Source organism: Primulina tabacum, chromosome 4 (assembly GCF_025594145.1).
Source record: "Primulina tabacum isolate GXHZ01 chromosome 4, ASM2559414v2, whole genome shotgun sequence".
NCBI classification, from domain to species: Eukaryota; Viridiplantae; Streptophyta; class Magnoliopsida; order Lamiales; family Gesneriaceae; genus Primulina; species Primulina tabacum.
The window spans coordinates 49,106,582-49,123,666 of NC_134553.1; the positions used below are offsets into that span (position 1 = coordinate 49,106,582).

Consider the following 17,085-nt stretch of genomic DNA (forward strand, 5'->3'; position numbering starts at 1 on the left):
GTTTTTATCTACTTTTAGAGATTTTGTCAAATTAATTCGTAGAAATGTCATTCATATTTCAAGGTACTATTTCAGATGCCTGCATATTCTATATCGACTGGAAAATTCTTTCAAACATAAGAGAGATAATCAATTGTTACGCGAACGGGCTAATAAGCACAATTTTTGGTTCGGTAACATAGCAAATTCAAATGTATTAGCATAAAAGAAGACACACATGCTAAACATAGGAAGAAAACTTTCGCTGAACGAGTGCGTTTGTATAAAGGTAACAGAGAAATTTCACATTATTCACCCATTACCAATGGCATATAATGAACAACTCAACTCAAGACTAATTGTTGTCAAGGAGTTAAGTTTCCCTCATAGCTTCCCTCCTAGTTTCGATGAATTCGGCCGACTTCTCGTTTATCTTGGAATCCTCTCTCAGCAGAAGCCAGTGTTTCTGTTTCATGGCTTGACCAGCTGAAAGATCGACACTTTCTTGCACCGGGTTGCTCGTTTTCGAACTTTTGAATCGAGCATCTGTCCCTTTAAGGATTTCGAGATCTTGGAGCTCTTTTTCTTGATATTTTCCCCCTGTTTTCTGCAGTATTTGAAAACTATCTTTCCTCTGAGTTGACTGACTTAGCCCCTCTGCTTTTTCATTCGGTATCTTGCGTATTATGGTTCTTTCATTTCCCAAAATGAGGTCACCTTTCTTAGAAGCATGGACTGAAGCCTTACTGCCTTCTAAATCAGCATGCCTAAATTCAACCACAAGATCAGAACTCAACGTCTTATTGATCGACTTAAACGAACTCTCTTCGTGCATAGACGAACCATTTTCAACAGGAACGGGGCGAGAAGGGGCGGAGCGAAGTGACACACTCAACATGAAGTTGACGAATCTGCGGCAGATGGTAGGAGGCTTGAGATTGGCATCCGTTTTCTGCATTTTCTGATGTTGCTAAGAAGTGAAAAAAAATGAAAAAGGATATGTTTTGAGTTTGATGGTTTTCACCGTCATATGAAGCATTATATATACAGCACTCTTTATCAGCAAAAGCTCAGAACATATGATTCCATTCTTTCATATGGAGCTAACCTACAAGTATAAATAATATCCTCTATATATTTTCTAATTTTATCGTTGTTAAATTAAAAAAAAACGTGTCTAAAGTAAATAGAAGTCTATTATATGTTAAACTATGTGGTGTATTTTCATGTGTAACAGCAAATTATTCCAAAATATAATACCATGATACATACATTTGTGAATTCTGGCAAATAGCATCTTTTTTTTATAGGTTGTTGCTTTCATGCTCCCATTGGTTAGTTCCCTAAAATAGTCAAAAGTATGAGACATCCAGAAGGAATAAATAACGTCACCCGAGATTACATCAAACCGTGACAAAAGGGAATATAACTCGTGCTTTTCTTGAAACATGCTCCATCCCTTAGCCAAGCATCTTATATTACAGTGGAAAGAGACCTCCCTCTGTTTCCTGTCTTCAATCTTGATAAAAATCATTCCTGTTTGACGTGGAGGATTGATTATTCATCGTTGCGTTGTACAATGCTTGGTTCAAGTTCTACAAAAGAAATATTGATTTATCATCCTCATATTACGTGTTTCATCACCTCATGAACCAAGCGGTTAACTGTATTATTTCCTATAAGCGACGATTTCGTTTAAATTGTTTTTAAAATTTGTTTGGACTGCAAACATCAATCATCTGTCTAATATTGAAACCAAGAATTTCAAGATTGCTATGTAACATGTAGTAGAGTTTGATTGGTATGTCACGTCTACAAGAAAATTGTGATTCACATCTCAAGGAAAAGCATGATTTAAACAAACTCAATCCCATAATCTAACTTTCTATTGGACTTGATCACACTCCATGCACCTTCAAACTCAACTACTTGAAACTTCTGTCACTGAGTGAATGTTTAGCAGCCAACACCAACACCTATCAAAGCAAAAATGTAGAAAATCTATAGAGAATGAACACAAGAATTTAGTTGAGAAGCGAAATTTACTTTATTTTGAATGTAAAAACGTAAGATTTTCGGAATATTAACAGTAAAAATTAGAATTTAGTTTTATTCGAGAGAACATCCCTTGTTTCAAATCATCAGTTTTTTGGGGAATCGTTTAGCAATTTAGAATTGGTTGCCTCTTTTAGCAACTTTTTTCTAACGGGGCATGAGCTATATCTTCGCTCGAATCACACTTTTTGATACGTTAACAAAGAGTAGTCTGTTCTACATAAGGAGATATCTAAGGGAGGAGATTTCTCTATGAATACACAGCCGTTGGATGAGATAAGCTCCACCTGCGTGTTAAAATATTTCTGTACCTGTTAATACAAACATGAATCCCCGAGAGTGAAAGATGAAGAGGAGACCAGTCATAAATTTGCAGGGGAAGATGGACGAGGTTATTGTTATTTCAATGTAACAACAGAATCAGATAACGATTATGTCATCTGGAGACGAATTGTTACAATTTTCTGGAGCAATATTTTTACCGTGCAGCAATATCTGTCGTGATGAAACCAAACATTAAAGGTCAAAGTCAATGCCGGAAGGTCCTCACAACCTGGTCATTCCTTCTTCAACATAGAGGACAGTTTGTTAAATGCGATGAGCATGCCATACAACAGCACATATGTCCACACCTGAAAACGGAGACCCGTGGCCAACCATGTCAGTTCGATTTCTACATTAACAGCATCTAGAAGAATATCTGCTAAATTTGGCATTTTATCTTCTCTTGTACCAGTATTCCAATATTGGTCTGCTCAATATAGCTGAATTCAATATGGTGAAATCAAGTTTCTGGCATAAAGTAGTGTCTGTATACACTTACAAAAGAAATTTTAAGCAAATTTAAACTTTCACAAAGCACTTACGGTATGAAAACTGCATTGTACTCCTGCTCTAAGCATATTACACACAAATCTGGCATCGTTTTGTCTTTCTTGGTGGTATCAAATATGTTCTCAACTTTACCATTTACACCTGTAAAGAAATAAACCAGAAAAAAATTCATTAAATAGGGCCAAACCAAAACATAGAAGGTGTGATAAAAAAAAAAGGTATGTTAAAGGCTGACTTCTACCTCTTTCCCGGCTCTTTTAGCTGCAGCCGCAAGAACCCTGCATATAAATACTTTTTTGCCGATCAAACTACAAGTTTAGTACACTACAGGAAGAACCCCATTGCTAAGCAAATATTGTTCCATTGTGTAATGAAGTTAAAGGACTACAACCTCTTTCGCATTTCCCAGTGGCGTCCTCTCCATTAAATATTGGAATGCGTGCTTAGCAATAAGATAAACCCCAAACACAGTTAACCCCCGCGACACACATTTGTACCACCTGAAGGAAAAATACGAATCTCAATATCTCACGATGTAAAATTGTGATCCCCCATTGCAAACTAGTGTTCAACAGGCACTGCTGGACAATTCGAAGATAGAATAAATATGTAGTCACTTTATTTGATGGTATTTGAATGACAATAACATCATACATTTAATACATTTAAAGTTGAACACAAAAAACCACCAAGAAAAAGTAAGTCATTTTGTGAAAAAGTAAAGATCCTTTGAACTTGTTTTGCAGTAGAACTGGACTCTAAAATAGTTGTGTATGTAAATAAAAATTGAGAGACAACTACACTTTGACCACTTCCCAAGATTTGCAATGAGCTGATCAACTGGTTTATCAGACACATAAAAGGGACCTTTATGGTGTCTCTGAATCCGAATCGCTCCAATGTCATCCTTAACAGCCTGAGAAAGAGAATACCCAAATATTTGTAGACATGCAAACAATTTTTTTTCCTTATTATGCATAAATAATCATTTTTTACCCAAATAATAGAATATTTGTCTAAAATTAAGGTTTCCGTTTGAGTTAGTTCAGTAAAACATAATGTCCATGCTATTAAATCATTACTTGTCTTCTGCCACAATTAGGGGTGAGTGTTTTAAATCGGGTAGCGGGTACCTGATTTTTCAAAAATATTCTCCCAGAAGTTACAATCGGATTTGTTTTTTGGGATTATATTACTGTCCGAAATTAAATCGGATACCTATTCATATTAAACTCTAATTCGAAATTATAACTTGTAGATCCAATGTACTAACATTATATTCAATTGTCCAATACCCGATACTCTTCTATACGATTACTCACACTATCACCGACACCTTGAAGTAGATGGAGTGACTACATATTTATTCTATCTTAGATACACAACTGATTCAATCTATCATAATATTTCAATCAATTACACAATCGATAGATCAAAAAGAAAATAACTGTATTTAATGAATTCACGATGGTTGTCGAAACTTAGTTACGTGGATGAAGTTTGATCCACTCTTGTAAGTAATTCAGAGTCCAATACCTACGATTTTTATTCTTAACAAGTTTCTTACTTTACCATTAACATTCGTCGTCTCTTCCATGTCTCGACATTTCATTCAATTCACGAGTTTCTCAATCCTTTCACATCTGCAAATTTCCTCTCTACTACAAATACGACACGATGAGGATCAGATGATTGGCAAAGATACACTATGGTGGATGTTTTTCATTTGAAGATTCCCTAAACAAGTTTAGCCTATATCTGTTTGATTTTAATATATCATTTGAAGAATGTTGATTGGAATTTGGATTGGATGGATTGAAACATTTAAATGTACTCTTTGGTTTGTTGATTGTCTGTCTTGAAACGCTCTTGCATTAGATGTTTGTTGAAATTTGGATTGGATGAATTGAAAAATATTGTCCATCTTGGAATGCAGAATGCTCCTACAAAAGGATGGAAATATAAATTTTCGGGCACCCGACTTTACCCGAAAAATTTCGGGGATGTGAAAAATCAAGTAGCCCGCATTTTAGGTCAGATTCGGGTGAACAAGATGATTATCCGACACATGTGGAATCCGACTGGGCAAACCCGAACGCCATCCAGCCATTGGCCAATTGCCTATATGATTGTCTTTCTCCAAGTAACATAAAAGTTTCAATATGATTTTTTAAAAGTAAAACTGAAAAAGAAAAAACTATGGAAACCCTAGAGGAGCATCATACCTCACCAACAACTGTCGAGGGCGTACCCGTTCGAAGAAGACGCTCAATTCTCTTGACCCAAGCATCTAAACAAATAAAATCACTAAAACATGAAATAGCAGCATAAGAATGCTGGATACATGAGTAATGGCAAGCACCATCCACACCTTAAGACCTTGAAGATAATCTAATGTTCCACGCACCAAGGAGCTTTCAGATTCCTCAAAAACTTCACTTCCAACAGTCAATACTAAACCTGTGACACCACGTGGCCCAACAATGTGTACACGAGAAGTTGTATCATCCTATTATTGGAATAAAGTCATTAAACACAGCAGGTAATCACATAGGTCAAGACTGATACTTAAAAACAATTGTGTTCACATTTAATGTTTCTCTCCATAACCCTTCACACTAATCTTGTGGGAGTGTGTGTTTTCAAGAGTCTGCATCCAGTTAACGCGGAACTGACGAGCAAAATAAAAAACTTACTAGATACCAGGGAACTTCTTTGCACATGGAAAGCGTCAAAGCTGAATCTTGTATTCACAATCCTGCATCATTGTGTTTCAAAAAGTGTTGTTCTGCCTGAAATACCAGTTACAAAAAAGATTCTTTGAAATACTGTGCCAACAATATATGTTCTGCCTGAAATAACAGTAAAAAAATTCTTCAAAATACTATGTCAAAAATATATGAAGTTCAAGGGCAGTTTCACGGAAACATATCCGTATACCGTTTGCTCGACAATTACGCCACGCAAACCACTGTACACTCACAGTTAATTGGAGTATCAGAACCAACCCTCCCAGATGCCACCACAACCAAAGGCAACACTTTGGTTGCGGCATCCAATAGCTGAGCTGAAAGTAAAATAAGTAAAAAATGATTGATAGGGGCATTATGTCCTCATTTGAACTCCAATATTACATGAGAACATAATAACTAACCAACATGCCAACACAGAAACATTTCGTAGCATAAACCATGAAAAAAGACTAGACTATCACATCTCGGTATTTTCGAAACTCAGAAACAGCCTAATTTTAATATTGAGAGAGTAAAAACTATTAGCTGACAGAGTTCTATACTTGGTTAAACTCTACGCAATAAAATACCGCTGAGCATAATACTTAAATCACAATAAATGAGTTCCCAACATAAGCAATCACATTCAATATACTCCATACGATAAAACAAAAAAAGATATCCCACTAACCCAGATCCTTCAATCGATCAACTCGAATTACCGACTTCAAAACATCAGCATCCCTATGAATTAAGAAAACCTAATCAAACACTTTTCGATAGACACAAGAAAAAATTCGTAAAAGCATCACTGACCTTCCGCTGCTCTTGCCCTTTGCCCAGAAGGTAAATAGCCGCCGCACTGAAGCAGCAAGCGACTCCTCCAACTGGAACCATTTTCGACTAAGAATGGAGTGAAAGGACTTGGCTTTTCACAAACCAATCACAATCTCCATTTCAATTTCAGCAAAGAACCAGAAACGAATAATCTAATCAAAAAATTAGAGTGATTGGGCTGCAATTAGTGATGAATAGCAGTGGATCAGAGATAAGAGTAAACCAGTCGATTTTGCGGGAGGAAAAAGTATGAACATGACTGGGCTTCAAAATTAAATATTGGCTTTATTTTTATTAAATTACATTTATAAAACTTAAATTCAATACATACTTGGAGTTTCAAGATGTTTGTAATTACAAAATTTTCGAGCTCCGTCAAATATTTATACAGCCAAAAAATAGATTACCCGAAATACTAAGATTCAAATACTCAAAGAACATTCGGATATTTAGCTAATCTAGAGAACAATTTTTGTCATGAGTTGAGTCAAAGGAGTGGGATTCCATTTGTTTTCCGAATGGAAGTTCTAATAGCGTGAATTAGAATGGCTATTTTAAGTGATTTAAGCAAGCAGGCCTCGCTTTCCAGCAGGAGAAAAGCAGAACAGCAACATCTCCAAGCAAATCCTCTCGTTCCCAGAGTATGTGCATATATTTCTGCCATTTTTTGTTGTTTTTTCTTCTATTTTGATTGCTTTGGAGGTATGGGATTCAACCTTTTTTACTGTGATGTGCTTGTTCAGTTCTAGTGTTTCATTTGTGTCTTTATGATGACTCTGATGAGCTAACATGTTTGATGGTCGAGGAATTTTTATTTTCATTTGTGAAATACAACCTTGATGATGATGGGAGTGTTCTAGTTTCAGGTTAATTTGTCTGTGATTTTGTATTCTCACATATATCTATTTATATATAATGAAGCGAAGCATCCATGTGAAGTTTAATAGCTGATCTTTCTATATTCACTCTAAAGGATACCTTGTTCTTTTTCAGGTATGGCTGATTATGCTCCAGCAGTGAATTCAGTCAATGTCAAATGATACCCAAGAACAAATAATAGATAAAGGGGGCATGTTAATTGATGATGATAATCAACTCACAAGCCAAAGGGGAAAAAGAGATCTCAAGTATGGTCAGAGATGACTGAGGTGGGCATGAGAATAAGTACAAGTGCAAGTGCAAACATTGTCATCAACTCATCCCAAAAGTTGGGTCAGGTACTACTACACATCACACTTAAGGCGGCATTTAGAAAGTCGAGTCCGTCACTTGGAGTCTAAAAAGAAACGCGAGGATAAACTCAAACAACAACAGCTATTGTTAGGCTTCGAAAGTGTAGATACAACTATGTCACCTTTGTTACTTGATGGAAAGTTTTGCATGAAAGAAGCAGCTGCCACACGAATACTATTGCATGAACATCCATTTTCATTATTAGAAGAAGAAGAAGGTTTTAATATGTTTTGTAGACATGGAATGCCTGAGTGGACTCCATATATCACAAACAACAGCAAAAAAGAGCTGTCTAGTGAAGCCGAGAAGAAAAAATTGCATGGTTTGCTGAAAAATGTAGAAAAGATTATCCTCACAACAGATTTATGGAAGTCGAAATATTGACTCATCTTGGAAATTAAATGCAACTGCTAATGATGCTGATGATAATGCAACTGCTAATGATGCTGCAATTAAATATATTAAGGAAGATTTCTTGAGAATAAATAAAAAGCTTGTTTACGGGGGAAAATTATTCCTTGTGCGATGTGCCCATAGGGATATATATGATATCGAAAATTTTACTTCATCTTTGCATTGAACTTCATTTCTTTCATATAATTATACATTAACTCGAAAAGTATACATGTTATTAATATTTTTGTCATAGTTTATTTGAAAATAAACCTTTCAAATGTCCACTAATCTCGGAAACTTTATTGTATTTACATTATAAAAGATAATAATGTAATTCATGGTAGACAAATACCAAACGAGTGCTTTAAAAAAAATAGAGAATACTATGACCATAGAATTGAAAGACAATTCATTCAAAAGCGTAGAAGTTTTGGTTTGGATGTATTTGTGTATCTAGATATTATTGACGCGATTCTTCATGATAAGCATGTATTGATTACCTGAAAGATTATGACTAAAAGAACACTGCCATATAATAGTTATTCTCCATCTCGTGTGTCAAGCTTTTTTAAAATTATCGAGGGACTAAAGTGTTATTTGAATTGTTGAAATTTAAAAAAAATAAAATTTTTTGTTGAAATTAAAAACAAAAAATATAAGTGTGATATTGGTATCACATAAGGGAAAAGTTGGAAGAAAAAATTGGTGTCCAATTTTGTTTCTATTAAGCCCAACTTTTATACATAGCTAGTTACTCTACACACAAGATGCATGTATGTACAATATTTTTTAATAATTACCTAAGGAATAAATATGCTATTTGAATTGTTGAAATTTTAAAAAAATAAAAAATAAAAGTATTTGTTGAAATTTAGAAAAAAAAGTGCAATATTTGTATCACATAAAGACAAAGTTGGAAGAAAAAATTGGTGTTCAATTTTGTCTCTGTAAAACCCAACTTTTATATATAACTAGTTACTCAGCACACGCGGTACGTATGTGTACAGTCTTTTTATAATTGTTGAGGGACTAAAGGTGAAATTTGACAAATTATCGAGAGACTAAAGTGATATTTAATTGTTGAAATTTAAAAAAAATTAAAAAAATGTTTGTTGAAATTTAAAAAAATAAAAGCAAAAGTGAAATATTGATATTATGTAATGGTAAAATTGGAAGAAAAAATTGGTGATTATTTTTGTTTTTATTAGATTCAAACTTAATATATAACTAGTTACTCTGCACATGCGATGCATGTGTGTACAGTCTTTTTATCATTATCGATGAATTAAAGTGAAATTTGACAAATTATGGAGGGACTAAATTGATATTTGAATTGTTGAAATAAAAAAATAAAAATAAAAGTGTGTGTTGAAATTATAAAAAAGCAAAAAATAAAAATTTAATATTAATATCATATAAAGTAAAATTGAAAGAAAAAATTGATATATCATATTATTATTATGTTCTTGATTTTAAAAAATACAATAAATAGAAGAGATATATAGATATAGATAAGTAAAATATATAAAATAAATATAAAGTGGCTGTCTCTGGTTTAATCAGAGGATCTTTTTTTAAAGCAAACGCGCGCGTGGGTCATGACGCACGGCATCTATAAATATGCGTGTCTCGCTCATGCCGGAGACGCCTCTTTCTTTCTTTCTTTCTTTATTCTTTTATTTCTCTCTCTAATTCAGGGGAGAAATCCGAATTTAGTCACCATCTTTGTGAAACCCTAGAAATCCAGGTTCGTCGAAATTCTCGTTAATTTTCATGGCCAACGAAAATTCTAGATTTCCTCGACCCATTTAGAACCCTAATCCATAGACTGAGTCCACTCCCACTCAAATTCTTCCAGATCTGACTCTGCTTCCCATTTCCCGCTTTGTAACGGTTACATAGTTAATCGTGCGATTGTAGGTTGAATTTCTGAACTCCAGCGATAGTTTTTGGTTTGGTGCTGGTCGTGGGAATGGGAAGGGCTTGCAAGGAAACGGCGAAACCATCATCTTCTTCGGCGTCGGCAACGGAGCCTTCGGTGACGACATCGACGTCGATTACCGAGACGGTCGATGGCTCACACGATTTCAAGATTGCGGGGTATTCTTTGTCAAAAGGGATCGGGATCGGGAAGTACATAGCATCAGATACATTTATTGTCGGTGGCTACTCGTGGGCGATCTATTTCTACCCCGATGGGAAAAGCGTGGAGGATAACGCGACGTATGTTTCCCTCTTTATTGCACTTGCTAGCGAGGGTGCGGATGTGAGGGCGCTTTTTGAGTTGACTCTGTTGGATCAGAGTGGGAGGGAGAGACACAAGGTTCATAGCCATTTTGGTAGGGCGTTGGAGAGCGGACCCTACACGCTCAAGTATCGTGGCAGCATGTGGTGAGTTTTCGTTTCTTCACTGGTTTTGTTCGATATTTATCTGGGTTCTGTGGATTATGTCCCTAACTTGGCGAATCATGACTGATTTATCGTTGTATTTGATTACTATTATTTTATTTATTTTTACCATGTTTGTTTATAGAGAAGAATTGAGAATGAAGGATGGGGTAGTGTTCAACCTGAACTAAAATGCTTATTATTTAGCGAACCTTGCTGTCTGATTCTTTTTTAAGTTTCTTACTCTGGATTCTTTTTAATTTTCTGGGTGATTTTCTTTTGTTTTAATCCGTACTATACAATCAAACGATGATGTCTGTGTAAAATTTCTTTCATTCCTGTACAACTTGACTAATGTCTGCTGGCTGAATGGATGATGGCAATTGGCATGATGCATCCTTCGGGTAGTTGATGTGTACTGTCCGCATATAACTTCTTAAGTGTTCAATTTTTGGAGTCAGAGGTTTTTAAAGATTCCGAGGAGTGTTTTGGGCAGACCATGATGCTATATTGACATGGCTCCTTGAGATGTAGCTTTCTTTATGTTTTGAAAATGCCTCGTTTCTTTGTTAACTCATATTTATTTCTAATACATCTATTTTCTGATTGTATCATTATTTTTTCTCTTAGGTCAAGTGTTATGGTCTTACGGACTTAAATGTATTGTGCCAAAATGATATGGGCCAAAATCAGCTGCTAGTAATGAAGAGAATTTTATATATAGTAGCTTGGGAAAGGGGAAAAGAGATTATAAAAAGAAAGGAGATGGTTAGAGTTGGGGTTGTAAATTATTCTGTTTTCTTTCTTTTTTATTTAACTAGCTTTTGGTAGGGAACAGCTTTGCTAGGGAATAGAAGGAAGTAAAATTCCTTGTACAGAGCCAACTCTGGGAAAATTATAGAGTATCATATATATTAAACTCTATTACGTTGATTTTCTTCTTTGCTTGCCTCCTTATTTATTTCTTTGTTAAATCATTTCGGGGTCATAATAATTTGTCCGATCTGCCGGATCTGAGTCGAGGAAGAAATGAGAAACGGTCACCACACAAATTGAAAAAATATGAAGCTTGAAGAATGAAGACCATCTCACAGCTGCTGGGAACATTTCTTTCTCAGCCTCTGTATTCTCTTGATGAATCGCTATCTCTTCTCGATCGAATTGAGAAATTTCTGTCGAAGATGGAACAATCTCCAATCAATTCCATGCGAAGTGCTCTTTCACCACTGATGAATGCATTGATAGCAGAAAAGTTTTTGAAGCATTCTAATGATGATGTAAAAGCAGGAGTAGCTGTTGTATTGGTGAGATCGATAGAATCACAGCCCAGAAACTCCATATGATGGCGAAAAAATGAAGGAGGTGTTCCAACTGATTGTTTCATGATTTCATATTGAGGGATTGTCAGACTTATGTAGCAGATCTTATCAGAAGAGGATCTCTATTCTTGAAACTACGGTTCATGTCAGATCACGTGTTCTCATGTTGGATTTAGAATGCAATCAGATTATTACTGAGATGTTTCAGTTTTTTCTGAGAGCTATAAGAACTGGTGCTAGAGACAATGATGACTCTTATGTTAGAAGATTTGTCCGCATATATAATCAATTCTATTTTGGCTATACTCAAAGGGAATGAAGAGTCATTTCCAGTAGCCAATCAATTGGTTGAAAAGATTATTCAGAGAAGTATAGAGAGTAACCCATCCTTTAACAAAGTAGAAGTATACTTCGTAGAAAAGGAGAGTTTGAGCAAGTTGCTGGACTGTGGGACAAACACGGCCAATAGAATCATGGAATCAGCGTTACTAGTTTGGGATAAGGGTTATTGGGAGGAAGTGAAGCAGAGTGTGCCAAGAAAATCCATGGCGTTCTCTGACGTGCAAAAGGAGAACACACGAGTTCCCGAGACTGTTACTAAGGATGATCCAAAATTCCACGTGATATGTTCTATCCAAAAGATGATGCGATAAATAAGAGGGGAACCTAGATAGTGGAGTCCTAAAATTAATTGGAAGATACAGTGGTAGGAAGGCAGTGAATCAAGATGGTTTTGTCTCGATGTTGATACAGGAAGAGGTAGTGGAAGAGTTGCAGGAAGAGGAGGTGTGGCGTGAGCTCCTGGATTCGCCGATGAAGAAGTCGACACTTACAAGGCTGATTGAGATGGATAGTGGGTCGGCACAAGAATGGGTTGTTACTGAAATTCAAATTAAGTGCTATTATTCTATATGGCCCATAATTAACTGTTCGAGAGAAGAATAAGCCCAGGGCCCTACTGCAATTTTTGGAACCTGGAGATTAAGGAGCAAGATTCGTTGGCAGCAAAGGAGATGATGATTATAGGCGTACAGCCTCTGCGGCCTGCGCTATCCTGCGAAAAAACGACATTCTTACATTACAGACATATTGATGGATTAGAGGCGGTTAAACCATGTTGCAGCGTTACAAGGAAAGAGGGTGGATGAGTTTAGTGTTTCAGTAATGAAGGAGCAGGAGTTAGGGCTTCATTGTTGGGCGATGAATGTTGGGCAGTGTCAAGATGGGTTGGGGCTGATGGACAGAGCATGTGCTAGGGTTATAGTAAAAGAAGGCCCAATTTTAATTTTTAGGGACGTGGAATTAAGTTTTGGGGTAAATAGGATTAAAAGGCATGGGTTTTGGATCTGTAGAAGACGTTTAAATATCAATGATGGAAGAGACGAAATTGAGGGTGAATTGCAAGTCATTTATCCCCTCCATAACAGCTCATAATTTATACCTCTTGTAGAGAAAAATGTTAAAATACATTTTCTCCTTATTTTTAATGTGTATGGGATTTAAAACGATGCAGGACTGGAGAAGGGATGGGTCTCACGATGTGAAGATGGAGATGTGAGTACCACAGGTACAGGTGGGATTTGAAGACTGGGTCAATTTTTATGTCGGGCCTAGAGTTGATAATTGGAGAGTTGAGGGAGCCCTCGACCAAATCACACTTATTAAGGCTAGAAAATGGCATAACCTCCTTTGTGCCTTCCGTCGAAAGCAAAAATAGCTGGTTATTGTTAATTGAGGTTCAACATGGAGTTTTAATTTTTCTTGGTCATCAGATTGAGCCAACTAGGCTGGAGTGCTGGTATGTACATGCATCCTGGTGGATCATCTGGAGGTGGAAAACTGATGTGAACAAGGCTATCAGAGTCCATCGTAATACCTGGAAAATTGAACCTCTTTTAGTCAGGGCATTGATTGGTAGGTCTGAATGTTTTGACATAATAAACAAGCAAAAACAAATCATGGACTTGGTTATTACAGTCCAGATCGTGGCTCCATCAAGAATTGAGCTCCTATACTGGGAAAAAGGATCGAGTTTGGATTTTCGTTGGATGAATGGAATAGCAGCACGACATGGGGCTTCACTTTATGGCAGGAAGGATACTCAATTTGAAGTCAACCGACTTATTAATTCCAGCCTTGAGGACAAGGCTTGTTTTCAAGAGGGCGGTATTTTTACGGACCTAAATGTACTGGGCCAAAATCAGCTGCTAGTAATGAAGATAATTTTAGAAGTAATAGCTCGGGAAAGGGAAAAGGGATTATAAAAAGAAAGGAGTTGGTTAGAGTTGGGGTTGTCGTTTTCTCTCGTTTAACGGAATTGAAGGAAGTAAAATTCCGAGCCAACTCTGGGATAATTATAGACTATCATATATATTAAACTCTATTACATTGATTTCCTTCTTATTTACTTGTCTCCGTGGTTCTTGCTTTGTAAATCATCTTGGGGTCGTAACGTCAAGTGATCTTTACAACGAGTGTATCTTGTTGCAGGGGTTACAAGCGTTTTTATAAAAGGACACTTCTGGAAACATCAGACTATCTGAAGGATGATTGCCTACAAGTTCATTGCTGTGTCGGGGTTGTCAGATCCCATACAGAGGGACCTAAGGTCTACAGTATACCATTACCACCGTCAGACATCGGTCAGCATTTCGGACATCTGCTGGAAAGTGGAAATGGAACTGATGTAGTTTTTGAGATTGATGGAGAAACCTTTGCTGCTCACAAGCTGGTACTCGCTGCTCGTTCACCAGTATTTAGTGCTCAATTATATGGCCCAATGAAAGATCAAAACACGCAATGCATAAAAATTGAGGACATGGAAGCACCTGTCTTTAAGGTTGTCTACTATATTTTCCCCCTGTACGAATATCACATTATTTTTGCATCGTTAACTGATTTTTTAGAACTTGTCTACTTCTTAATAAGATAATTATTGTTATTATTTCTTTGTGGGGGCATAATGTTATTATCTATTTTCGTACATGTATCATTGTTACAGTCCACCTTTTGCTTTGGGAATATACCTATTTTCATTATCATGCAATTTACCTGTGTGTGGGCCTTTCTCTGAGAAATGTTATCAAATTAAGGAAGTTGGTCTTATTTGTCCGTGAGGTTTACCATTTTAAACCTTTCAAGTAAGGAAAAAGATTCCCATTCTTTTGGTTTGTTATTAATTAATTGTTAAGATTCTTAAAAGCTGAGACGAAATAATCAAAACCCAGGGTTGTTGTGAAAGAATGTTCTCAAGGTAAATAAGCCAAAATTTCAATGGTAAAGGTTGGCTGAGGATGATTTGTCGATAATATTCTTATGTTATGGCTTGTACATATCTTCTTGCCTCTAATTCTGCTAAAAATTATATATCCAATTATGTCTCCTTCCCATTGACTGTTGGGGATTTGTTTTCAACCATCTGTCTGTCACATGATTTTGACATCAAGACAGTTTCCTTGTGTTTTTATGTCATCTCTAAAGCTTCAATTTGGATCATTCTTCAGATCCTATCTTATACCTTTTACATGTCAATTTCACTTGCTTATTTTTCAATCAGTTTTTGCATTTTATCCCTTTTATCTCGTACTCCATTCTCTGAAGTTATCCATTATGTATCCCATGTCACAAGTCCTACATCCATGCTCTGTCATTGGATCCATATTTGTGATTTTTTTCCAAGCTTGGGTCATTATACCAACATTGTTGAAATAACAGCTTTCTTAAAAGTTAATTGTGAATAATTTGATTTTTGGTTCTTCTTAAGTAATTATCTCTATGCTCTGAGTCCTCCTTTTATACCTTTTTGTTTATTGCAGGCTCTACTTCATTTTATGTACTGGGATGCTCTACCTGACCTTGAAGAGCTTACCGGTTTGAACTCAAAATGGGCTTCAACCTTGATGTCTCAGCATCTGTTAGCAGCTGCTGATCGGTACGGCTTAGATAGGCTCAGGCTGCTATGCGAGTCTTACCTATGTGCAGATGTTGCTATTCATACTGTGGCTACAACTCTAGCATTGGCCGAACAGCACCATTGTTTCCAGTTGAAATCTGTGTGCCTAAAATATGTGGCATTGCCTGAAAATCTTAGAGGTAATTGTCGTGTTCACTCTAGTTCTAAATCCTTGCTGATGTATGCATATGTTATGAATGGATGTGTTCTACTTTCTACCTGGCTGTCATCTACCACCATTTCGGCTTCAGAACTTGAATGTTGGTGCTGTACTATGATATTATGCTAGTTTTGATGCCTCTTGAGAATAGTTACGATGGATTCCTTGAACAGCCTGCATTATTAGCCATATCACTCATATAAAGGTGGATATTTTTTAAGGTTGAGTCTCTTGTGGGTTTGTTGACATGAATATTATTTATTTGGGGTTACCATAGAATTATTTTTGGTCTGTCTTAGTATTACCTCGAACTGTTATGTTCTCAGTACAATATTAATGTTAAAAATCAGTTTCTCTCTATTCGAGTCCTCCATATTTGTCCAAATTGATTCTAACAAGTTGGTGTTTCGTTGTGCAGCTGTTATGCAGACTGATGGTTTTGACTACTTGAAAGAAAGTTGCCCTCATGTCCTGACCGAACTATTGGAATATGTTGCTAGGATCAACGAGCATTCTATTGCACCGGGGAAGCTGGGCCCTGAAGGTATTCTAGACGGAAGTGATGTGAATGGTCGACGCGTGAAGCAGAGACTGTAGAAGTTTCTTGTGACTGGCAATTTTCTAATAGCTGAGAAAGAGAAGGAGAGTAGCATAGAATCTTCACTTGAAACATTTTTCCAGCTCCAATGGCCAGTTGTAAATGTCATATTTCCGGGTTGCTTGTTCATACAAACAACCGAAAAGGAAACTGTGGACTATGTTGTCAACTGTATTTACGGAACGATTGATGATTACGAGGGTATGGTATTATTTATTTAACAATTAAACCGATTTGAGATTTCGTTAGATCGAAACTGAGCTTCGGGTCTATTCTTGATAATACCAGTAAAAAATTCATCGTGCTCTTTAATTTTATGAGCATAATTTAAGTTCTCACTGTATGTATATTTTCGCAGAACAACTGCAGCTAAAACAAGAGAAGAGAAGAGCACAAACATACAAGCAAAAGAAAAAATTACCTTAAATAAAAAATCTGTCTGAAGAGAACTTGTTCAAACGTACAATTTACAATTAAACAAACAAAATAAAATTATTAACGAACATTCTAATAGATTATTATTATTATTGTGATATGTTTTCTTCTTGTTGCGATTAATATTTTTTATATAAATATATTGGATTATGACACAAAAGAAATAT

At 36.1% G+C, this 17,085-nt stretch overlaps 1 protein-coding gene and 1 pseudogene across 1 annotated transcript; one reads left to right on the forward strand and one right to left on the reverse strand.

Moving 5' to 3' along the window:
* Nucleotides 1-179: 179 nt before the first annotated feature.
* LOC142542093 (E3 ubiquitin-protein ligase SP1-like) lies at nt 180-6,532 on the reverse strand (annotated as a pseudogene).
* A 3,184-nt stretch (nt 6,533-9,716) lies between these two features.
* On the forward strand, nt 9,717-16,679 carry LOC142543703 (BTB/POZ and MATH domain-containing protein 2-like). Its single transcript, XM_075651107.1, has 4 exons — nt 9,717-10,457; nt 14,264-14,612; nt 15,589-15,865; nt 16,304-16,679. Exons 1-4 carry the CDS (start codon nt 10,039-10,041, stop codon nt 16,480-16,482), a joined length of 1,224 nt encoding a protein of 407 aa, XP_075507222.1. The 5' UTR covers nt 9,717-10,038; the 3' UTR covers nt 16,483-16,679.
* The last annotated feature ends 406 nt before the right edge of the window (nt 16,680-17,085 follow it).

Excerpts from the sequence above, each read along its gene's own strand:
- LOC142543703 (XM_075651107.1), top strand. The coding sequence starts at position 10,039 with ATGGGAAGGGCTTGCAAGGAAACGGCGAAACCATCATCTTCTTCGGCG. Across the intron at positions 14,613-15,588 it reads TGGAAGCACCTGTCTTTAAG|GCTCTACTTCATTTTATGTA; the intron begins GTTGTCTACTAT and ends TGTTTATTGCAG. Across the intron at positions 15,866-16,303 it reads ATTGCCTGAAAATCTTAGAG|CTGTTATGCAGACTGATGGT; the intron begins GTAATTGTCGTG and ends TTCGTTGTGCAG.